General features: G+C 34.2%; 1 protein-coding gene across 1 annotated transcript; it reads left to right on the top strand.

Moving 5' to 3' along the window:
• The first annotated feature begins 1,051 nt into the window (after positions 1-1,051).
• On the top strand, positions 1,052-24,588 carry LOC112019813 (sterol 3-beta-glucosyltransferase UGT80B1-like). The gene is given in 18 exon segments (XM_065777712.1): positions 1,052-1,784; positions 3,900-4,048; positions 4,595-4,837; positions 5,466-5,577; positions 7,327-7,438; positions 7,755-7,824; positions 8,332-8,685; positions 12,733-12,793; positions 12,907-12,970; positions 13,905-13,962; positions 14,064-14,241; positions 16,784-16,914; positions 18,727-18,769; positions 18,772-18,828; positions 22,067-22,143; positions 22,740-22,787; positions 23,069-23,218; positions 24,442-24,588. Coding segments are annotated over 18 exon segments (2,445 nt in total). The 5' UTR covers positions 1,052-1,378; the 3' UTR covers positions 24,574-24,588.
• Positions 24,589-25,726: the final 1,138 nt, after the last annotated feature.

Genomic DNA, 25,726 nt, shown 5'->3' with positions numbered 1-25,726 from the left:
GACTTGCTTGCTAAAATAGGAAGTGCTCAACAGGAGGATTTTGTTTATTATGTTACTCCTCCCTTTTCTTTGTTAGATGTATTAGCTTTTGAATGTGCTAGTGACAGCGCACCTAATGTATCTATAAATATTGAAGTTGTTGTATCTTTTGATACCCGTTTCCTTGCGGGTTAGTTTGCAATAGACTCTTGGTTTAATAAATAAAAAAAAAATTAAAAAAAAAGTCCAAATTTTATTTTTAAGCATTTATAACTTAATTGACACTTTTTTATGCATAAAATTTTTAGGGATTCATGGAAATAATACAATTTGCAAGTTAGCTATATACCATAATTATCTTTAAAAAAAAAAACTTAAATCCTATTTTTTTTTAAAAAAACACCGTGAACTCTTGATGCAATGATCCTTTCATAAATATAAGTGTTACAGGGTGTAAGGGCAAAGATTAGGGTTTATGTTATCTTGTACATATATAAAAAATCAAATCGAATTATTTTTATTGAAAAAAATAATCAAAATATTTATTAAATTCACTATTTTTAGTTTTTACAATACTTCTATTCCTTAATTTTCCCTAAATCAAATGTTTCTTCAAGTTCAACCCCGACACACAGTGCCAGTGTGAACTTTCTCAGTCGTTCCAAATTCCAAAGCCTCTCTGAGTCTCAACCTTTTAAGCCCTCAAAGTATCCCACTGGATATATATATATATATATATATGTATGTATGTTTTTGCACTTTAATTATCGTTGAAATATCTAGAATCTAGAATCTAGAAGCTGAACCACTAAAGAGTTTTTAAGGTACCTGCTCTGCTAAAGCTGAATGTTTTGCTGTGCGTGTTCTTTCTTTGCCTTCAGTTTCAACCCAAATTGGCTTGCTTAAGGTAAACTTTGCATTAATTCTTGAATTGGGTCGAGGTTAAAGCGGGTTCTAAACACTTTAAAAAGCTTTCTTAGTTCACCAAACGTTCAACGCCTTTGATTGACTAGTTGGTTTATGCGTGTCTCTTAGCTGTTAAGTAATATATTTATAGCATCATAGCTTTCTTTTGGACTTTAAGTCCTGCTCATATTGCCTTTCCTCTGGCAAAATATATTAAATTGGATACTGGGGAAATTGTGTTCAAGGCTTTTAATTGCTTGTTTATTATTTCACTGTTCATTTCTGAGCTCTTAGTGAGAATTTGGTATTGAGAACTATTACTAAATGGTTTTAAAGTTTTGGGCTTGGTAGGTTTTACTTATTGATTGTGTTACTGTACATCCTCCTCCTCCAGCTTTGATGAATTGGGATATTGAAGGGTGATATTGAAGGTTATTGCATTGGACCTGTGGTTTAGAGGGTTTTAGTTGTTGAAGTTCGTGCACTTTCTGAAATGGGGAGTAATGGCGGTGTGGATCATTTGTCAAAAGAAATAGTTGAAGAAGGTCTTAGCAGCCAAGAGATGGATGTGGGTTTTCAACAGATTGGTGGTGGTGGTGGTGTTGATGAATCTGTGGTGGAAAAGGAGACTCCAGATGAACAGTTAAATGCAGGTTATTTGGAAGAGCCAAAGGATCAGAAGAATTCAACGCGGCAGTCAGTTTTAGAGATCTCTCAGTCAAAACAGATTGGTGGTGGTGGTGTTGTTGATGAATCTGTGGTGGAAAAGGAGACTCCAGATGAACAGTTAAATGCAGGTTATTTGGAAGAGCCAAATGATCAGAAGAATTCAATGCGGCAGTCAGTTTTAGAGATCTCTCAGTCAAAAGAAATGAATGTTTGTTCTTCACCTCGAAGAGGTTTGTGCTTGGTAATCTTTAGCTTTGGTTCCTTTTGGTTACTTAACAACAGTTAGAGTTTCTTTATTGACTTGATTTTATTTATTAATTTATTTAAAGTTTCTTCTTTTATTAGTTATGCATTTAGGAACTAAGAATTAAGTTTGTCTATGAATATAGTTGAGAAGGGTCGTATTTGCATTGGAATCTATTCTCTTTAATGTATTCTAGGTAGCACAGTACACAATTTTCCTCACCGTAGGTTATTTGGCTGAGATATTGGGTATCAAAATCATCAGTTTGTTTAATTTTATGACACAAAAATCATAGGAGTTCTGTATTTTTCGCAAGCTTCATTTAATTGTGGTGGATCTAATGTTCAATCACTAAACAATATAGTATTTACATTGAATTCCCATTCGTCCTGTAGTTTTGCATTAAGTAACTACTTAATTAAGCTACTCCCAGGTGTTGTATCACTATCAGTCGGATAGACATTCATATTGAAGAGGTGGAGTAGAATGACAGGTGATAGAATGCGTGACTGGTTCATGCTGCATCCTCAATTTTTATTGCTTTATCTATACACTTGATTTTACTCTGCATTTTCATATTATACTATCTAAATTGTGGAACAGTTTATGCACTGAGCCCAATTTGCAGGAAATTGTTGTTAAAATTTTGGCCAACCTGTGGCATAAACAAAATTCCTGAAAATAAGCTCGCCAAACTATTGGTTTCTTACGTCCAAATGCATTCTAATATGCCATCATTGATTAAAGGATAGCAATTAATTATCTATGTATGGAGGGGCATGCAGTATTAGTCACTGTGAAATGTTTGATCTGTCTAAAAACAGCTCTACATCGAGACCAAAAAAATAAGTATTTAACTAATAATTTGGAGGCTTTATATCTCATTTTCCACTATTTTGGTTTGTGCCTTTGTTTTGGGGGTTTATGCCTTAAATCAAGCTAATTGTGAATGTGACTCTCTGTCTGTTCTACCAAAGCAATCATCATATTGAAACTAAAGTTCACATGCATCACATTTCTTCACTGGCAAATTGGTAAACGAAATTATTTCCTTTTTGCTTTCGACATATTACCAGGTATACCTATAAATTATGTGATGAGGCAATGAGCATCACCATTGTCATCATTCTCTGACCATTTGCAATATGAATTCATTGTTAATTTTTCCTTATTAGCTGAAGTTTGTTTGCTTTCAAATGAGATGCTTTTTTACAAAGTTAACAACTTCTTGTTAATAAAATTACATAAGTTTGGAATATGGTGCCAGCTTGTTTGATGCGGCTAGCGTGGAAGGAGCAGAATTCTCACATGTTTGAGGACACCAAGAAATCTTTAGAGCAATTGAAATCCTCTTTCCTATGCACCTTGTTTTAGTGGGTGTGGGTTTGGGGATTCACTCATTATACTTCTATTTTTGAGTTTCATAACTCTAAGTTTTTGTGATTGATTATTTGTAATCTCTTGGTTACTTTGTGTTCATCATCATGAACATGAAGTAAGTTTATTTCTTAATAAAACTTTATGACTTATCAAAAAAATTGACATGAAAGATATTTTTTCACTGTTTATGATTGAACGGATACTACATTGACTAATTATATTTTGAAAATTTGATGATATACTCTACCAAAGAAAGCCTTATTTACTACTTACACACATATATCACGGTTTATGATTAAACAGATACTTCAATGACTAATTATATTTTGAAAATTTGATAATATACTCTACCAAAGAAAGCCACACACACACACACACACAAATCATGGGTTCAAGATCTACGGGATGTATCTATAACATACCAATAAAAAAATAATAGCTATTTATACAGTGTTCATGTGTTTTGAAATTAACAAGTTCAGATCTATAATCAGTTATAATAAATATTTCATCTTGAATTTTAAGCTTGATGGGCTTGGGAATGTTTCAATTTTATTTATTGGTTTAATTTTGAGAGGTAAACACAAGGCACCATGCTAGCCGCTACGAATGTCATTAGTCCATACCACTATGCTTGGACCACATGGACAGATGATTTCATTTTGTTACTTGTAAATCTTATTCCATGCGTTCACTGATGTCAAAGCATCTATTCTTGAAGGTCTGGACTATTGCATCACTGCACCTGTTGGCATTCACAGAAATCTACTATTCGATGACCATGGGATTTCATTCACTAGATCCATGACGGAAAAGAAGGAAGCTCCAAGGCATGACTTCAAGTTGGATAGGCTCTCAGAGCGTGAAAAGGTAGACAATAGAATCAAATGCGTTGCAAGTTCGTGATCCTTGTGTCAGCTTATATATTCAGAGTGATGACTTTACCAAATACATGAGTTTGGCATTTTTTTATACACATGAAACATGCATGACCGAGATTTTTATGTCTGCACAGTTGCATGCTGTCTCTAATTTATTTTATGGGGAATGACATAATCCCTGTTGTGTGGCCTTCGATCCTGTGCCTGTTGTTTAATCTTCAAAGAATAGCATCATGCCTCCATCATTATCATTACCAAGTGATGTAATAGCTGCAATAATTGAGGCTACCAGATATTGACCCCAACTCATCTGTGAACAATAGTTTATATTATGAATGGTTCTATTTCTCTGTAACTTTTTGTAGTACACCTCCTGGCATTTTGATGAGCCAATATCTGTTAAAGGCTTTGTTGAGGAACTCATAACACATAGGGTTCTTTGTTCCTCCATTTTCTAGACCTCAGTGCTTGTCTTTGTGGTTCATGTATGGTTTTTCTTTTACTGATCATGATTACTTCTTGTGTTGGTATTCAGAAAAATCTTATTGTGAACCTAGTAAAGATACAAAATGATGGTACGGTAGAAGTTGATATCACCAAAAGCACACCTGTAGCTTCGGAATTTTTGGAGCTTCATACTGCAGAAAGGACACCTATCAATATTGATGTTATCACTTCTGATACCAATAAATCAATTCCCAAGTTGAATATTGCCCTTCTTGTGGTCGGCACAAGAGGAGATGTACAGCCTTTCCTAGCTATAGCAAAGAGACTTCAGGTAGTTGCAATAATTTGCTAGTTTACCGTGTTGCATTGTTTTGTCAAGATAACTTGTTTATGTCACCAATTCCAGGGTCTTATCACATACCCCTAGGTGTTTAAAGTTTTAATATAATGACATGAATTTTGTTTAGGAGTTGGTTTCTTCTAGAATTTAAATTTAGTGCATCAATTCATTTTATGGCTGACCTGACAATCTACAAAAATGGGGTGGAAAATTTGCTTTTTTGTGTTATTGGTCTCTATCTTATTCAGTTGGGTGGGTTTCTCGGTTGTATTTTTTTTTTCCTAGGTAATCAATCCACAGATAGGTATATCATTTCTGTACAGGAGTGCTTTCTAATTTAACTCTCAGTTGTTGCTTCTGTATTCTGCAACTGATATTTTTCAATTTTAGGGCTACTGGGATGGTGAAAAGCTTTTTATTTGCATCTATAATCCATTCAAATTGAAACTGATCTTATATCATTACACTTAGGCAGGCATAATAAATCTCTGATGTCACAATATCATGCTTCTTTCCCTAATTTATAGGAAGACAGGACCTTGGTCCTTGGCAGTTTCTTCTCTTCTTTATCTTTAATTATTTGGTATGTTATTGAAAATGATTCAGTGTTCATTTGCAGGAGTTTGGTCATCGTGTCAGGTTGGCTACTCATGCTAACTTCAGCACCTTTGTAAAGTCGTCAGGGGTAGAATTCTATCCTTTGGGTGGCGATCCTCGTGTTTTGGCAGGATGTAAGAGGTCCCCAATTTTAAAATTCCTGTTACGTCAATGTATCATTGCAATTTATTTATCAGAAAAAAAAAAAAGTTTTCATTGCAATTTTTACATGATACACAGTTCTGACGAGTGGGGTTGTGTATACATGGTTTACTCTCCAGGGGTGGGTCCAATGGGCCTTGCCATGGTGAGATTCCACATCTTCCAAAAAAAAAAAATCATTGCAATTTAATTTGTTTCTTGTGGTCACTCTGTTAACAGATTGCTTTGTATGCTCTTTCTTTTACTATTTCTCTATGGCCTTTAGGAACCCATAACACAGTGCACTAACAACTTGCTGGCAAGTAATATTTCATTATTTTTTCTGAATATTGTGAGAAGGGCCAAATTAATTTATTCTTTAGTCCTTTTTTCATTTTGCTTCGTAAATTCACCCAGCCACCCAAGGCAATTTGAACCCCTGATGCTGGATGGAAGCATATATCTGGTTGTAGCCAGCTTCTAAATGATTAAATAACCCTAGAATCCACTAGGGGCCCTGGAATCTGCTAGGAATCCCCAAGTCCAAGAGGAAAAGGGGAGACTCTCCTAGAAAATTATATTGACATTGAAAATGATTGTTAAAACTCTCTCACGGAGGCTACTACATCACATTAATACCAAAAGCTTAGATACAGGAAATATAAGAAAATAGTCAAATTCTTTGGAAACCATCAAAATCAAGTGAAGACTTGGACTGTTTTCTGACTTATTTATTGGCTTTCTTGGTCTTCTATCAACCATGTTTGTCCAAATGATCAAGAGTTATGCAAAATTCATCACACTTATCCCTAAAAAAAATGTAGCAATTGAAGTCAAGGATTTTTGCCCCATTAGTCTTGTTGGGGGGTTCATAAAATCATTGCTAAGGTCTTAGCCACTAGACTTCGCATAGTCATGGAAGATATAATTTCAGCTTCACAGAATGCTTTTGTGAGGGATAGGTAGATTCTTGACCCAGTACTTATTGCTAATGAATGCCGTGACAATAGATTGAAAACTAGTTCCAGAGCTACTTTGCAAGTTAGATGTTGAGAAGGCCTTTGATCATGTAAACTGGAGATTTCTTATGCAGTTACTAGAACAGGGTGGGTTCTCTGCTAAATGGCGGTGGTGGATTTTCTTTTGTATATCTACAGTTCGCTTCTTTATTATGATAAATGGCTCTCCTTGTGGGTTTTTTGAGAGTTCGAGGGGGTTGAGACAAGGTGACCTATTGTCCCCTTTGTTGTTTGTCTTGTTGGGAGAATGTCGAATAAAGCTGTCCATGATGGTCACATGTCAGGATTTGGTGTGGGTCGTTTAGAGGGAAGATCTTTGGCGGTGTCTCATCTTCTCTTTGTGGATGACACTTTAATTTTTTGTGACGCTGATCTGGATCAATTTTTGTTTCTCCAGATGATCCTCATTTGGTTTGAGGCAGTCTCTAGTCTAAAGATAATTTGGGCAAGTCAGAATTGATTCCTGTTGGTATGGTGCATAATTTGGACTTATTGTTGAATGTCCTTGGCTGTAAATAAGGTACTCTTCCAATGAAGTAGGTCTTCCTTTGGGAGCTAAATTCAAGGATAAGACAATATGGAATCCATTTCTTGATAAGATAGAATGGAGATTAGCAGGATGGAAATGTTTGTATTTATCCAAGGGAGGTAGAGTCACTTTAATTAAAAGCACTCTATCTAACATATCCATTTATTTTCTATTTTTATTTCCTATTCTTGCAGCTGTGGCTAACCGAATTGAGAAACTTCAGAGGAATTTCTTATGGGGTGGCATTGGAGATGAACCAAAATTCCATTTGTTAAATGGGCTTCTGTCTGCACCCCCATTGTTTCGGTTGGCTTGGGGATAAGGAAGGTAAGACTTTTTAATGAAGCTTTGCTTGGGAAGTGGCTATGGAGATTTGGGATGGAGAGGGATGCTCTTTGGAGGCAAGTGATAGGGGTAAAATATGGTTGTGAATGGGGTGGCTGATGTACTAGGCCCGTTAATAGTCCATATGGTGTTGGCTTGTGGAAAAATATTAGTTGGGGATGGCCTTCTTTTTCTCGCCACATTCTATATGATATTGGGGATGGGTCTAGGTGAAATTTTGGCAAGACCGTTGGTGTGGTGAGACATCTCTAGCAGTCAGCTATCCTGAATTGTTTAGATTTTGCCGAGACAAGGAGGTTAGTGTGGCTGAGCTTATGAAGTTTGATACTGGAGTCTTGTTTTGGGATGTAAGTTTCTTTAGGGGTGTGCATGCTCGAGAATTAGAGGCATTGGCCAGTTTCATGGATACCATATACTAGAAAGCACGGGTGAGGCTCTAGGGCTGCCGCACCCTCACTGGACTCACGGCGACATGGCAACGCTCCTTTGACAACCCGATTCGGCCCCTTTTTTTCCTCTGATTCACGCCGATTTGGGCCGAAACTAGTCGAAATCATGGCCAAAATATATGTTAAAAAAATAATAAAAATAAACTTGTGGGTTGTATTGTAATTTATGAATATCATGTTTTAGTTATTATCTACTATTACTCTTAAATTGGTATATATTTACAATTATATGAAAAAGTATGCTTAGCAATATATAGAAAATATAAATAAAAATATTTTTAATAATTTTTTAATTGCTGCATCCCGCCACATTTGTGCCATACTTTTTCAAAAATTGCCGAATTTCGCACCTGTATCTGTATCCGCACTTGCACTTAAATCCAAATATGCACTTGTGCTTCGTAGACCATATATGGTGCTTCGGTGAAAGGGTTTGGTGATGATAAGATGTGCTGGAAACCTGATAGCGAGAAGGGCTTCATGGTTAAGGATTATTATAGTGTCTTAGTGGGCTTTAATGACTATTGCTTTCCTTGGAAAAGTATTTGGAATCAGAAGATTCTTTCTCAAGTAGCTTTCTTTGTTTGGACTGCTGCTGTTTCAGGGAAATGCTTTACGATTGACAATTTACAAAAAAGGAAGGGTTGGATATTAGATTGGTGCTACATGTGCAAGTATAATGGTGAATTGGTTGATCATCTTTTTCTTCATTGTCCAATTGCAATGGATCTGTGGGCTATGGTGTTTGGTTTGTTTAAAGTGAGCTGGGTTATGCTGCAATTTGTAGTGAGGCTTCTAGCATGTTGGCAAGGCAGATTTGGTCGTCAACAAAATGGTTATATATGGTTGATGGTTCCCCATTGCTTATTGTGGTGTCTTTGGAGGGAGAGAAATAGTAGGTGCTTTGAAGATAAGGGGAGATCCATATCAGACTTGAAACTATTTTTCTTTATAACTTTAATGGATTGGTTGGCTGCATTGTAGAACCAACCATTTTTATCTTTTCTTGATTTTCTAGATTCTTGTAATTTTTGTTCTTGATTGTTTGACCCCCTCGTACACTCCCTGTGTACTAGGGTGTTCCCCTTTTTGATATCAATAAACTTCTTAGTTGTAAAAAATAAATCACTTTATAGTTGTACCTTGGAAATGGCTTTAAGCGTTAAAGAGCTTTTCAGTTAAAATTTTTTTTTTTTTTAAATAAATTTTTTTAATTTTTTTAATTTTTTTTTATCATAAAATTTTTATAACTAAAAATCTGCTTTCTATAGCAATGCCAAGTAGGCTCTAAGTTGTAGAACAATTTTGTTGGTAACTATGAGGATAGAAGTTGTTGGGGTTGAATACTTGAAAGAATTGTGTTGGAATACACGTGTGAGTGGAGTCCCACGTGAAATAATAATGAGAAAAGTGAGTGGTTAATATAATATAGCTGGACCCAAGCTCATAATTTTAAGCTTTTGGGTTTGGTGGTGTCCTTATATGTTATATTAACTACTCAATTAAAGTCCCTAAGGTGTTATCTCTTGAACAAATGGTATTAGAGCCTAGGTGGGATGTGGCAAAGGTGGCAAGGTGTTTAGGGTTCCCTTTTATAGTTAGAGTGGGGATAGAGCAAGCCTAAAAGGCACGTAGAATTGATCTTGGATAAAGGCCCAACAAAGGAGCATTGCCTAATGGTGCCAAATCACTATGTGGCGTAAGGTTCCCATGGACATGGAAGTGCAAGCCAAGTTCCCATGGAGAAGCGTGTAGGGTTGACATGTGATTCCATGGATGGCGTACGAGAGGCCCATGGATGACATGTGGGTGATGGAAAAAGTCCTTAGGCAAGGGAGGACTTGTTGGTGGCCTATAAAGAGGTCTTGAGGCCTGTGAGAGGTAGACTCACACATGAGGAGGAGATTGTTGGGTATACACGTGTGAGTGAAATCCTACTTGGAATAACAATGAGAAGCGTGTGTGGCTAATATAATATAGTTGGGTCTAAACCCAAAAGCTTAAGTGTTTGGGCTAAGTGGTGTCTGTATATGTTATACTACTCAATTAGAGTCTCTCCAAGGTGCTCTCCCCCAACAAATTGTATGACGATGAAGCAACATAAGCAGGAGGATTTGCAATAATTGACTGAGCTCTAAAAGGAAGACCAGTTTCCAAATCTGGTTCCGTACATGCTGGAAGGAGAGATTCAATAATCACCTTCAGTTGCTTCCTTTGTATGGATATTTCTCCTGGTCCAGATGGTATGAAACCTTTATTTCTGGCCATATCTAAAGTCAAAAATTGCTCATATTTAGTAATGAAAAACAAATTTTGTATTAAATGGGGGAAAAAAGAATAAACTTGACAGTACCATACATTTGGAAAAGTAAAAAATAGGGCAATTTTTTAAGGTTCGTGGGATTTCCAAGAGAAGATACCATCTTTGGTCAAGTCTTTAAAGAAATGCCAATAGCTTTGGGCCAAATGGCAGCTACAACCTTGTTAAGTATGGGGTAGTGGTCAAGGTCTGGGGTTGATGTAGGATACTTGGCAATTGATTATTTGGAGAAGTAAGTATAGGAAGAAGACCAAGAAAACCAATAAATAAGCCAGCAAACATTCCCAAGTTCTTTTCTTCAATTTGAGGGTTTTCATAAGAATTTGATTATTATCTAGGAAATTGCACTATATTAATTTTTCCATATTTCCTGTCTAAGATTTCTAGTATGCAAAATAGGAAAAACAAGAAAGCCAATAAATAAGCCAGTAATCCAAGTTCATTCTTGAATTTGATTGTTTTGAAGATAAGGAATTTGATTATCATCTAGGAACTTGCAGTTTCATTCTAGCCTCTCACTTGGAAATATAACTTTATTGAAATTCCCTACTAAACAGCAGGCCACTTCCCACTTCTGATTCACCTCTCTCAGCTCTTCTAATCAATTTCTCAATAACTATCATCATTTGGACCATACACCACACTGCAACCCACAAAAAACCTTCCTCAATAATTTTCAGCAGGTAAGACAAAGAAATTCTACTTATTGTTTCATCAATTTTCTCTACAGTCCTTCTATACCACATCAACAGGACTCCTGTTATATTTATAGCTTCAAGCACCACCCAATCTACAAACAAGTTTCCCCATAAGCTTCATTTTTTTTTTTTATAAGTAATCAAAGATTTATTGCATAAAAAATGACATCTTGTTCACAATGGCGAACATTCTGAACTTAAAACAAATACAAGTACCTCAAGAAGAGATATGAATAGAAAGAAGAAAATCAAAAATGGATATACATTTAGTAAAACCCCAAATTCTACCCCATTGAAATAAGGTCCCAACTAGTATAGGCTTCAAAAGATCTATTGATCTCACAATATCTTCAAAAGTACGATTATTACGCTCCTGCCAAATCATCAAACAATGCTAACCTTCATACAATGCTAAGTTTCATTTTGTCAATTTTATGAAATATGCAACTTCATGGGGGATATGTCAATAGACTCTACCACATAAATTTTTTTTTTTTTTTTTTTGATAAGTAAAGAAAGTTTGATTCAAAGACATAAGAATGAGTCACCCAAGTATAAGGGAAGTATACAGCAGGGGACCAAAATAATCAAATACATAAATTACAAGCATCCATCAAATCATAGACCGAAAAAATAGAATGACTCCCTATGATAGACATCCAATCCGACTAATATGCATTGAGGCATTCAANCAGCAGGGGACCAAAATAATCAAATACATAAATTACAAGCATCCATCAAATCATAGACCGAAAAAATAGAATGACTCCCTATATAGACATCCAATCCGACTAATATGCATTGAGGCATTCATATGCTGCTTCATACATAACTTCTCCCAAACTTCTTCACAATGTGAGTTTATACCAAAAAAGAAAAAAAAAAAAAAATATATATATATATATATTTTGTCACTTGATTTCACCATTTTAACCTATCTGCTGATTGTAGAGAAAGCTGAATGTAGTATTTATTTACAGAGGCATAATAACTGTACCTGTAAGCTTATTTGCTAGTCCTATCTCTTCTATTAAGTACCTCCATAAAAGGGGTATAGTAATGGCAGATTGGTGTTGCATGTGTATATCATCTGGTGAAATAGTAAGTCAGCTGCTGTTGCACTGTTTAATTGCCTATGATCTATGGGTTTTTTTCTTTTGCGCCATTGGGATTACTTGGGTCATGCTGAATTCAGTCATGTCTATACTGGAGTCTTGGAGGGGAATGATGAGGCATCGTAGGTATGGAACTGTATGGGGAGCAGAGCCATCCTGTATTCTATGGTGCATTTGGAGAGAGAAATCAACGGATATTTGAGGGGAACGAGATGTCTATACCAAGTCTCAAGTTTCTTTTCTTGAAAACTCTCTTCAAATGGGCGACACACTCTCCTACTATCTCAACACTTTCTCTGATGGAGTTTATAGACTCTTTGCTCTTATATTGCAAATCTTTTAGCTTTCTTTTCTTTCTTTTGTTTCTTTCTATTTTTCAAATCTCTGTATACTTTGTATATATGCTTTTCCAATTTTAATAAATTACAATTACTTATTAAAAAAAAAAAAAGGACAAGGATATAAAGCTGAAAAATAAGAAGAAATAATGCAGTGGGATAAAAGATCTGGTAACCATAAAAAAATTGAACTGTGATGGCTTTTATCTTCAGTTGTAGAGGTAGCTAAAAGGAACAAATTTAATGGGACAAGAATGGTATAATAAAACATCTTATTTGAAGGTATTCAAATTTAATGACTCATATTGCCAATTGTTGAATTGAAACTTTAACAGATTCTTTTAGTAAATCAAGCTTTATGTGATTCTGAAATTATAGATGAACTGCTGCTAGCCAGTAATTCATTATAGCTTTATGAATTTACTTTAAACTTTCTATCTTTTCTCATATTAAAGGATTTATTTTCCAGAATAGTGAATGTCAGTTTTAACTTTAGCTCTGGGTTGCAGGACATGCACATGTTGCTGAAGCTCTTGGTGTGCCCCTTCACATTTTCTTCACAATGCCTTGGACGTGAGTCTTGATTATATTTTCTATATTTTCTCTATATTATGTGTAGAATATATAGTGTTTTGAATATCTAATATCTAATATTTTCAATTAATTCTTCTAAAAGTGATATACTGCTGCTTTTTATTATTTATTATGCTATTTTCAATTTTTTTTTTGATGTGATGGATAAAATTTGTACTTAGGATAACAAGAGCAGAACCAACTTTCACTTATTTACACAAGTTTTCTTTATTATGTGTAATGCATTAATGATTCTGCTTTCATAAAAAAAAAAAAAAAAGCATTCATAGAACTCTTGGATATATGTGGTATATCAATAACAACAACAAAGCCTTTGTCTCAAAACTTTGGGGTCAACTGTGGATCCTCAACAGATTAATTAGAGACTAACTGGGGATGTTCACATGTATTCTTTCATGTCATTCTATTATATCCAAAATAATACTCTTTTTCCCCTCCATAATTAACATGTCCCTTTTTTACTTTTACTAGTATTATTTCTAGTCTTCCTCTATCTCTTTTGATTACCTTATCTTGAATCACATCACTATTCCTCATTGGTGCATTGATCTCTCTCCTTTGCATGTGGACAAACCATCTGAAAGAACTCTCCCTCATCTTTTCATCAATGGGAGCCACCCTATCTTAATTGAAAATATATGCTGGCATTAGGACATTGACATGATGAAAACATTAGACATGATAACCTGTAAGAATAGCAGTTCCAACATTTTTTTTTTTTTGGTGAGGTAGGGGGGAGTCTTTGTCACATATATTGGATCAGTGTTTTGAGCCGGAGAGGAGTGAAAAAAAAAAAAAAAAATCAAGAGTAGTTTTGAATTTCAAAAGCATCTTATGTTCATTCAGTGCTGGTTTATTTTATCAAAATTTATATTTCAAGTTATACCCTCTTACGTCTGTTTTCAATAGGCAGGCCAACTTATGAATTCCCTCATCCATTGGCACGTGTACCTCAAAGTGCTGGTTATTGGGTATGTTCCTAGTTGGGTGCTACATCATTTAATTTCATTGAAGGAACTGTTGGAATGATTTCATCAACAATTCTGATTCCATTTGTCCTTGCTATATCCAGCTTTCATATATAGTTGTGGATTTACTGATATGGTGGGGCATGAGGGGATATATTAACGACTTCAGGAAACGGAAGTTGAAACTTGCTCCTATTGCGTACTTCAGTACATACCATGGGTCAATATCTCATTTGCCAACAGGCTATATGTGGAGTCCCCATCTAGTGCCAAAGCCAACAGGTAGGGATTTTCTTGCTTGTTCAAGAATGTATGGTAATCATAGCGTATAAGATGATTATTTTTTTGGTTTCAGTATTTGGTCATTACATTCTATTGAAGTATGTTATATGGTTGTTAAGAGTCATTTTGCATATCATAGAAGGATGAATGTTCAGTCAATCATCTTCTGCTCAGTCAATTATATTAGAGTGATCATCTAGTGATCTTGTAGTATTACTATGTCCTTGGGCTCATACTAGCTCTTAGATGGTTTAACAAAACTTTTTCCTTTCCAGATGTGTTCTGTTGTCTGTTTTATTCTCGTTGGTTTTGAAGATTTTTGCATCTCTTAACATGAACCATTTTTCATACTGGAAATTGGACTTTCATATATTGTAATGGTAGCAATATGAGGTTTACTGTTCACACTCCCAAAATCAAATTCGTATTATAAGTCAGTTCTTCCCCCCCATAATTTTATGTACCGACATCAATATGGGTATTTTGTGTTGTAAAAGGACTAAAAGTAAAAGAGGTCATCAGTTTGTTCTTGTTAATTGAACTAGGATGTGGATCAGTTTATAAATAAATCTCTTCCCCATTCCCCTCCACCTCACCCAAATAAGATGAATGTTCTAGGCATCAAACATATTCTAGCTACTTCTCTCTTGGAAACTATCAATGATTTTGAACATTTTGTCAGTCTCTTTTCCACACCTCCATAAGCAGTATTTTGTTGTTTTGGAGGGGTCCATCACTTGCAATGTGTTCCAAACTTTAGTATAGATGAACAAATCACAGCAGGTCAAGTTTGATGATCTGGAGGTTGCTTTCAGTTGCAACAGTTAAGAGAGAACTTTTTGTTTGATTATAGAATGGCAGTATCTTTGTTAGACACTTAGTTGACATGTTATGAGAATGAAAAACTTTATCTGTACACTGTACTGTAGTACTTGATGACCTAATAGTTTATTATCGATTTGAGATGGGCCACACAGCCAATACTCCCACTTCTGCAACCTTCTTCCAAGCAGATAAATCAAGAGATCCTAGCATGGTTTCCTCTTTTCACCACTTGAGCCAAGGAAGAGGAGCATGCAATGGATTAATTTCCTACTTCACAAGGGGGAAGTGTTAGAATAATAGTTAAGTAATTAAATTCATCATTTTCTATCAGTTTAAGCTTTTGGGACTAGTTGTAGTTTATCATTGTATCAAAGTACGTGGTCCTGAGTTTGAACCATGTTTTCACACTCTACCTCTATTTTAAAGTAAAAAATTCTACACTTAAACTTTTGTGAGTATTGGTAATTTACTACAGATATAATCTTTTGCACATACTCATGATCAATTACTAGTGCTTAGTGCTAAACTTTAAACTATTCATGGTCTTAATAATATCTATGAAAACTCACTTAGTGTATAAAACACTTGTGAATGTTTAGATCCCAAAAACAAATTTTCTAATACAAGCTTATATTCAAACAATATATGTGCGGAATATGAAATATAAGCAATGCCTAAATTAGCAAACTACTCTAAGCCATTAATTAATCACAACTAGAAGAAATCAAAAGCTAAGAGTAAGGAAAAGAGAGATGTAAACACAAGATAACATCGTCATGTGTTATCGAAGAGAAAACCAAATAATTCGGCAAAAAACCTCTCCGCCGCCCTCTAAGCAGTAAATGATCTACTAGAAAATCAGTTGGGATACATGAATAACAATAGATCCTCCAAGCCTAATCTACCCAATTCACCTAAGCCCTCCAAGCTTCTTGCTCTAACAAGGTTATGCCGAACAGTGTCTTCTCTAGATTTCCGGATCCCGCAATTAACTCATTGCATCAACCAATATGAATTGGTTCTCTTTTGAACTGCTTCCCAAACACCAAAAACCTTCTCATTACTTTGAATTTGATGAGGTAAGAATTTGGTTTATGATCCTCTCATGGATATGATAATGGAGAGGGTGAAAGTAAAGAAATTTGAAGAATCAAGTGTATAAAATTGTGGATGAATCAATTTTGTTTTTCTCTAGGGTTTCTCTTTCAAAATTCTTTCTAGAAGCTTTCTACATTTCGTGGGTATAAGGGTATTTATAGTAGGATAAGAGATGGAATGTGAAAAGTCACTTTTCAGCAAAATAGGGTGCACTGGCGAGTCACTCGCGACTAAGATGAGTCGCGAGTTACCAGACTAGGCCAGACTATACTTTTTGTTCTGTAGTGATCTAGCTGGCCTGACTCTTCGTTTTCTTGCATGCTTCTCACGTGTGCTTCATTTTGGCGAGTCACCACTCACGACTCAGTCGTGAGTCCAGTCGTGAGTCACCTTTTTATTGCATGATCAAATTTTTATACTTTCTCACACACAACTCTTACATAATTCCCACCTAAATACTGAGTTTCTAAATGCTGAATTACAAGCAAATTTGGCATAGAATAAAGCCAACACATAGTTGAATAAATTCAATTTTACAATTTGGAATGCTCAACCCGAATATTTATGTTCATAAATATCAAATTTATTAGGAGAATTGACTTCACTCACTAATTTGCAGATTGGGGCCCTTTAGTTGATGTTGTTGGTTTTTGTTTCTTAAACCTTGGGTCAAAGTATCAGCCTCAGGACAAGTTTGTTCAATGGATTCAAAACGGACCTGAACCTATATATATTGGGTTTGGGAGCATGGTATGGTGACCTCTCAAAACTGTTGGTGAATTTATTTAGATTTTCAATTTTTTTTTTTTGCTTGACATGTTGATGTGTCCTTAACCTGGATATGATGATTTAATAGAATAGTTTCATACTTTCATGTCACCTGATCTGCATCACTAGTTTGTCCTATAGATTTTCTATAGCATGTATTTTGTTCTATATGTTCTCTAGATTTTCTATAGATTTTTTTTTTTTAATGTTCTTATCTTATTAATATCTAAATTTGAAATACTGTGATATTACTCATAGAGATTAAATGCACCAGTTACTTTATGAATTGGCCAGTCTTTAGTGTGAATGAGTCCTGGATGGGGCTTGACATTGTATTTCCTTGGGCTTGATTCGATAGATTTGTTTATAATTTTTTGGCTACAGTAACTAAGGGCAACTGATCATTATAGAATGACTTTAGCAATAAACGTAGAGGATCAAGTATACTTTTCAACTGATGTCACTATCAGTACTTGTATCTATTGTATTACTTGGTCAATAATATGTCAAAAGAAGTTAGATATGAACTCTTTTAGATAACTTAAGCAAGGACAATGCTTGTATTTTTTGACCAAATTGTTGGGTTAGTAACTTGAGACAATTCCATTTCAAAATAGTTTACAACTACTTCCCCTTGTGATGCGTATTAGCTGATATCATTGTACATGAAAAATATTTTCATTACTACATATATACATGATGGACAAATTTGATTTGAAATGAATTTTCAATTGCACTGTTTATACACTGTTTATAACCAGAACTATTGTTGTTAGTTATTTTACGGCCTTAGCAGCCATGTCATCCTAATAACCCAAGATCCATGATGTGGTGCATTTTAACTGAAATCCTTGAACATGAAAAATAAAAGCTTTTGGGATATGGTAAATTTAATCATTTAACCACACAAATCTTACACACCCCCTCACGTTTGGGCCCAAATTCCTCTTAATAGGTGAGGCCCAACACGTGGGAATTTAATAGGTGAGGCCCACTATTCTATTAGTAAATTACATGATGGACAAATCTGATTTGAATGAGTTTCCAATCATAATTTGTCTTAACACTGTTATGGCCAGAACTATTATTAGTGTTTGTTGTTGTTAGTTATCTTTCTGCCTTTGCATGGACAGAAATCTTAAATTTTCTTCCTTCATATCTCTGCGTACCTTACATGGAATAGTGGATTGTGATTCTTCTTATCATTTGTGCTAATAAAAATGTCCCATCAATGTTTGGATTGGGATAGTATTTTTTCAAGTTTGCATCAATCAGGGTGACTTTAATATATTTGTGGCAGATGGCTTTCCTTTAATTTTTTTATTTCGTTTTTTTCTTTTCCTATCATACTATTCATGCCTATCAATATTGACATTAAATTTTATGTATTGGTTATATTATTGGCTATGTACGATTTGCTTGTTCTTTATCAAATTTTGGAGAAACTATATTGATAAATATTTTTTTGGGACTATTTTTTTTTTTTTTTTTTTTTTAATTTTCTTATCTTATTCATATCTAAATTTGAAATACTGTGATATTATTACTCATAGAGATTAAATGCACCAGTTACTTTATGAATTGGCAAAGTCTTTATTGTGTAAATGAGTCCTGGATGGGGCTTGTCATTGTATTTCCTTGGGCTTGATTCAATAGATTTGTTTATAATTTTTTGGCTACAGTAACAAAGGGCAACTAATCATTATAGAATGACTTTAGCAATAAACATGAAGGATCAAGTATACTTTTCAACTGATGTCACTATCAACTGTTGTTGATAATGCTTTTGTTAAGCCTCTTGAAGATCCCAGGAAAACCACAGGCATTTTATTGGAGGCATAAAAGGTACAGGGCAGAGAGGAATCATTGACCGAGGCTTGGGAGGTCTTGGAAATCGTAAGTAATTTTAATTTGGTTGGGAACAGTTCTTTTACTTGCCTGTATGTATCTTCCAAATTCTCACTGGTAGGTTGTAAGAACAAATTCTTGGTTAGACAATGCAAACAATTCTACAAGCTAGAGTGAAGTACTTTTCATTGTCTTGTATGATTTAATTTTTTCAGTGAGGAAAGTAGTTTTTACTATCTCAACAGTCAAATTGCACTTTTTTGGATATGGGTTTATAGGATGAACTAGGGAGGACATAAAACTAAGTAGGTTGTCTATGGAATCACACCCTAACTTATAACAAGTTAACAACTAGTCAACTACTATAAACTTTACCGGATAAAGTAATTGAAGTGAAGTGGATTATATTCCAAGTGAAAATGATTTTATTTGAAAGAGATGAAAAGAGCTATATTCATGTAAAATATTTTCCGGAAATGCTATTTTCGAGAAAGGAAAATGTATTCAGACTATTTGGTTGTCTCGAAATTCGTTTTACGGAAAATCAATTTTGGTGTTTGGTAATATTCTGAAAATGCTATTTTCCTACCAATTTTTCACATTTTCTTAGCCATTTTCTCAGCTTCCAAACAAATTTTATATCACGAAATCCACCACCACCCACACATCAGCACCCACAGAAAATCCACCACCACACAACACAAAAACCACCAAATCACCACCACCCACACCACCACAACAACAACAACAACAAAAAAAAAAAAAAAAAAAATCAGAGATCAAAGACTGAAAGCAGATCGGTGAGTGGTGGATGACGAGTAAAAAAAAAAAAAAAAAAATCAGAGATCAAAGACTGAAAGCAGATCGGTGAGTGGTGGATGACGAGATCGAGAGGGCAACGGCAATGTGATCGAGAGGAGATGATTTGACCCAAAGGAGGACGACGCAATCTAGAGGGCAGCGACAGCGACGATCAAACCCGTTTCAAAAATCAAAGGCGCGATCTTGACAATCGGGAAAGAGAGAAATCCGATTTGGCCTGGAGGACGGTGGCACCTAGAACGGTAACGGCAGTTCGAGCTTGGGGCTTTGGGCGATGAGATTGGTGGTTCGATCTAGAGGCGGTAGTGACGACGGGGGTGCCTACCACAACCCAATAAAAACCCACACAACCGGCCACAGCCCACAAGCTAAGGACCCACACCACCGATCCCCACCACCACCGACTCACAGGCCACAACCCAACAATCCAGTATCTTCAAATCAGAGTGATCAGAGCCATCAATTTCGTCGGAAGAGAAGGTAAAGATTGAAGCTTTGGAGGAAGAGAGGAAGCTATCAATTTCTCAGTGATCTCGGCGGACAATCTCGGCGATCTCAGCGGGATGATCTCGGCAATCTCGGCTTTCCTTGTGGCGCAATCGATCATGAGCTAAAAGGCTCTCTCTCTCTCTCTTTGCACTTGAGTTCGGAAATGGTTTGAAGGTAAAATAGAAACGTAAAACAATTTCCGGGTCAAAGTTGCTATTTTACGGTCAAATGAAATGGATTTCCGGAAAATTCTATTTTTCATGCGCAACCAAACACCCGCATTTACGGAAAAGCATTTCCGGAAGTGATTTGAAGCCAAAACAAACACAGCCTAAAGGTGAAATGAAATCATATCAATTTTGAACTGACTTATTTTATATCCAATTTATCTAGAACTAAAGTTAAAATGTTTTTGGGTGAATATGAAATTTCTTTCAAATTTGGTTTGAAATTGGCTTTACAGTTTACTCTAAACTCAGTATAACCTGATTTAATTATTTTCGTTTTGGCAAAATTTTGGTTTAGAGAACTATTTCTAGATTTCAGACTTTTTTCTTAAAAATGGAGCAGGTAAATCCTATAAAAATAATGGGTCACCCCTTTTTGTGGGAGGATGAAATGCCATTTGAGTTAGAACCCGTTGGCTTAAATTTGGTTCTTTCAAATGCACATTCCCTCCAAAAGCAAGTTTATAAATTTTGGTTTCTCACATACATATTTCAACAAAATACTAGTTTTATAATTTTGATTTTTTCACCGACATATATAAATTTGGATTCTTCACATACATTTTTCCTTCCAAAATTTGTACTTATCCAAAAAAAAGTTTCTACCAAAAATTTTTAAAACTTTTACTTATTTTTTTGTCAAAATTTCTTCATACAGTTTCCTTCTTTAATAATTTTTAATTTTTGCTTCCGTTGTTGCCAACTTATGTAACTAATAAGTTTTTTCTCTTCAAAATATCACATATTAACTTTGATAATTAGGTTTCATTATAACTATGCAATATATATTCACACACACACCCCGCCTACCCACCTAGTTTATGTTAAAAGTTTATTAGAATATATAGCCTATACAAGATAACTGCAAAACTAAAACAAATTTTAAATTGAGTTAGAAAAATTGCATGTTAACCTAAATTGGTTCTAACTTGAGCCTAGTCAAACTGGATGTAAAATAAAACTAGTTCAAAAGTGATCTGGTTTTGTTTTAGTTCAGATTATATTATAACTAACCAAAACTAGTTCAAAATTGAACAAGATATCTGCTGTAAAGTGAACTTGGAAAGGATGAGAATCTATCCCTTGAAGCCTTGATACACCTCATATCTTTAGGATGCTCTAAAAAGTGAATTCCTTTAGTATTATTGATGACATGATAATTCAGCATGTTACTCTTTACCTTATGCTCCTGTGGAGTTTTTGAGGGCCTCAAAGATTGTATGCATGCCGTGAAAGGTCTTCAATTGTATCTTTGTTATACTGTTCTTTTCTTCATAATTACCTATGACAGGTGTTTTTTATGATAAGTTATATTTATGAATCTTTATATTACAAGTCTATCATGTGCCAAGTTTTAAATTAGTTTTAAGACAGTTTTCTTTTCACTACCCTATAGTTTCTTTATTTTCCATTTAAACCCCTTCACATTTTTCTCATTAGAAAATTATACTCTCTCTCTCTCTCCCTCTCTGCATAGACAACCATCTCTCATTATTATTTGATATGTTTAATTTCTTTATTGAAGGACAAATCAATGTTACTATGTATGTCAATGCATATTCTTTATTTTTCCTTCTCTTTGGGGTAAGTATTCATGCTCATTATTGAGTCATAGATTTTGGGATTCCTTTCAAAGTGGTGGTATTTTGAGGTCTATCATTAATACTTTCCAAAAAAATAGTTTTGGTTTCATATATTTTGAGTGATAAGCATGCATTATTACTCTAATAATTCTTTGTCTCTTGCAGTTACAGAGGTTCCTGATAATGTTTTCCTTTTAGAGGAATGCCCTCATGATTGGTTGTTCCCCCAATGTTCTGTAGTGGTTAGTTTCACTTTATGTTATGCATAAGCAAATTTTTGGATGTGGGTAAATGTAATTAATGAACTATGATTATGTAGAAATTAAGTGAATTTTGCACAATTCAATTAAGATAAATAATAATATGACAATTCTACATGCAGAGCAACTGGACAACTGCTACATGATTATCAATGTTAGAATATTCCTAAAATGATTAAATTTACTCTTTTCTATCAGCTTAATTTTTTGTGATAAGTGGTAATTTTTAATGATCGAAGTATGTGGTATTGAGTTCAGACTCTATTTCAGTTCTATCACCTAATTAAAAGGTTAAGAACTCCACATGTTGGGTCTGACTTATTGAAGGGGAGTTGACTCACACATGACAGGCAATGTCAAAATATCAAATAATGATTAAATTCACCATTTCTTATCAGCTGAAGTATTTGGGATAAGTAATCCTAACAATATTTTAGAAATCTGTAATTGCATCACCTGACTTTTTTTTTTATAGATATGGTATAATGAGGGAACTATAAATACAAGATTTTGTTATCATAAAGTTCATCAATGTATAAGAGACCTTGACTGGATGTTGAATTGCCACATATATGCAGGTTCATCATGGTGGTGCTGGAACAACAGCTACAGGGCTAAAAGCTGGGGTAATGTACTTTTCAAGTAGGGTTTTACTGATGTTTCTGATTGTGTCTGAGGTTGGAATTAATCTGAATGTTTCAATATCTTTGAGATATTATTGTCATTAGATTTTTTTTAATGACATTAATCGAATGAGTCAATTTATATGATGTAAATATGTAATAGGAAATGAAATTAAGTACTTGGAATCAAATTCATTCTTTATTTCTTTCATGATAATTAATCACTTATGAAGTACAGTGTATTTATTTATTTGTGTGTCTAATGCCTAACTTATGAATTACAGTGTCCAACAACTATAGTTCCATTTTTTGGAGATCAGTTCTTCTGGGGTGATAAAGTACATCAAAAAGGGTTGGGACCTGCACCAATTCCGATAGCTCAGCTCAGTGTTGAGAGCCTCTCAAACGCAATAAATTTCATGCTCCAGCCTGAGGTAATTCTGATGTCGATATTTGCATCATCTCCTGCAGGATCACATATATAATTATAATTAATTACAGCAGCCATTTTTATATCATCTCAAATTAGTCATTTATTGGTGCAAAGCTATACATAGCCAGATATTCTACATAGAACCATCCTGATATTTTACCTCCTCTTCAACCTTCACCATCCATTCCTTTCCTTAGAAATATTAAGAGTGTGTTTGGCCTTTGCTTAAAAGTTTTTTGCTTTCTGCTTTCTGCTTTTTGTCTCAGTTTCTTTTTTGCAAATAATCCAACTTTTCGTTTTTTGAAAATAAACTAGCTTGTAGCTTTTTGTCACACATTTGACATAAAAGTTACCAAATACTATATCTTTTGATAAACACTATGCAAATGAGCTACCGGAAATAAGAAAAAGCCAAATGCACTCTAAATCTGACTAAAATTTTGCAATGAAGAAATCACGCCTGTCATTGGCTAGGGTAGAAGTAATTTGTTTTGGCAAGACTACACTTTATACCCTATTACTTGTATCAATTGTCATTTTAATCCATTAACATTGCTAATGCAATCGCTTTAGTCCTTCCGGCCATTGCCATCAAAAATTTTCTGTTAACTCCCTTAAAAAGTTGTGGTTTCACATTTTTGACATTAAAAGAATTATTAGAGATTATTTTATTAATATATTTAAACAACAAAAAAAATGTCAATTATAATTAATTACAGCAGCCATTTTTATATCATCTCAAATTAGTCATTTATTGGTACGATCTTAGATAGAATAGAATGGCGGAAATGTTATGTGACCCACATGATTAGTTGAAAATTGATCCATGAAGCTGATCCCAATCTCAATTTAGTTGGGATTATGGCTTAATTGGATTGTTCTGAGTTGAGTGTGCAAAAGCTGTCTTTTAAAATTTTTTTTAAAAAAAAAATGCTTTATTTATCACACAGATTTCTCCAAAAAGATATTGCATCTAAAAACTAAAAATTTGCATATTGGCTAATTCCACCATTGGTAGAAATTTTAAAGTTGAGGAACATGCAATGTTGTACATGTATTGTAGCTCACTTTAGCACACAGATTTCTTTCTTTACTTATTTCCCCTAAAGATGTTTGTTCAATTCTTTTTAAAGGAAAAGAAAAAGAGTAATAGTCAAAAGAACTGGATGAGTGTCCCTTGTAATCTTATTGCATGAGTCTCATCAGTTTGTTCCTTGATTCTAGTCTGACAGATATACTTTAATGGGAAGTCACATTGCTAATGTGAGACATGTTTTGGTTCCTTGTAGTGTTTGTATAGTTATGTTTTACTTTCTTTTTCATATTACCTTGCATTTCATTCAAGGTCTTCTTTAAAGGTTTGACTTAAAAAAAAAAAAAAAAAAATACAAGTGCTATTACATTTTAGCATAGGTTTTTCTCACATCTTATCTGACAGTATTAGTGTTCTTTATTGATTTGTAATAGATAAGTGAGGGTATAGTTATGCCAGTAAGTTTGGATGTTGCAGACCATTTTGTCTGTTATCATTTGATTTGTATGATATTCTTTTAATATCATTGGAAAAAAGGGGATGGATTGGGGTATGGGATTTGCCGCGTACCTCTGCAATGTGATATAAGCTTTAAGAGTTGGAATTTTTAACATTCTAAACATTCATTGAAAATAAGTGATGTCATATTTGTCACATCATTAATGACTCGAATATATGTTAGAATATTGCTTTCAAACTTATAAACATTAAAAAAAAAAATGCTTATTAGGTCAAAAACTAAACCGCTCATGTATTATACTAAAATATTAGAATTTTATGATAAATTTATCCTAGAAACATTAGAGGATGTTTTCTAGAAAATGAGTCATTTTTCAAAAAGTATTTTTATGAAACTATCTCATTTTTCCATGTTTGGTAGCAACCTTAAATGAGTAATAAAATGATCTCCTAACTTCTTTTATTTAACTTGCTGTGAGTTAGAGTTGTTTTCTAAAAAAATTTAATGGAAAACAATTTTTAAAAAATAAGTCATACTTTTTAGTCGACCAAAATTAGTTTTCATTTGACTCATTTTTTTTATGCTACTAAAATACTGAAAAATGTGAAAAATTATCTTCACACAATTTCCAATTGAACAAAGTAACCGTAATTTGTAAATTTGACTTTTTAAGAATATTATGTTAGTCTCCTTTCGAAGATGAGTTCTTAAAATATTAGGTGCATAGAAGAGTTCTCTAAATATCATCTAGTGGGACTTGGTTCCAACAAAACCTAAGAGTATGTTTGGTAACTGGTTTTTTTCCCTTATTTTCTGTTTTCAAAAATAGTTTTCTATTTTCGAGACTAAAAAACTTATTTGGCAACCCAAAATATACAGAAAAGAAAAAACTGTTTTCAAAAATTGAAAATAAGTAAAAGGTTGTCTTCAGTTTCTAGTTTTCAAAAACCAATAAAAACACGCATATTATTTAATAAATTTGCTCATTTAATGAGTTAGTGCCAGAGTTCGAATCT

The sequence above is a fragment of the Quercus suber genome, unplaced genomic scaffold, assembly GCF_002906115.3.
Source record: "Quercus suber isolate HL8 unplaced genomic scaffold, Cork oak 2.0 scaffold_162, whole genome shotgun sequence".
NCBI lineage: Eukaryota > Viridiplantae > Streptophyta > Magnoliopsida > Fagales > Fagaceae > Quercus > Quercus suber.
The sequence above is the reverse complement of the archived record's forward strand: the minus strand, read 5'-3'. Positions and strand labels throughout refer to the sequence as shown.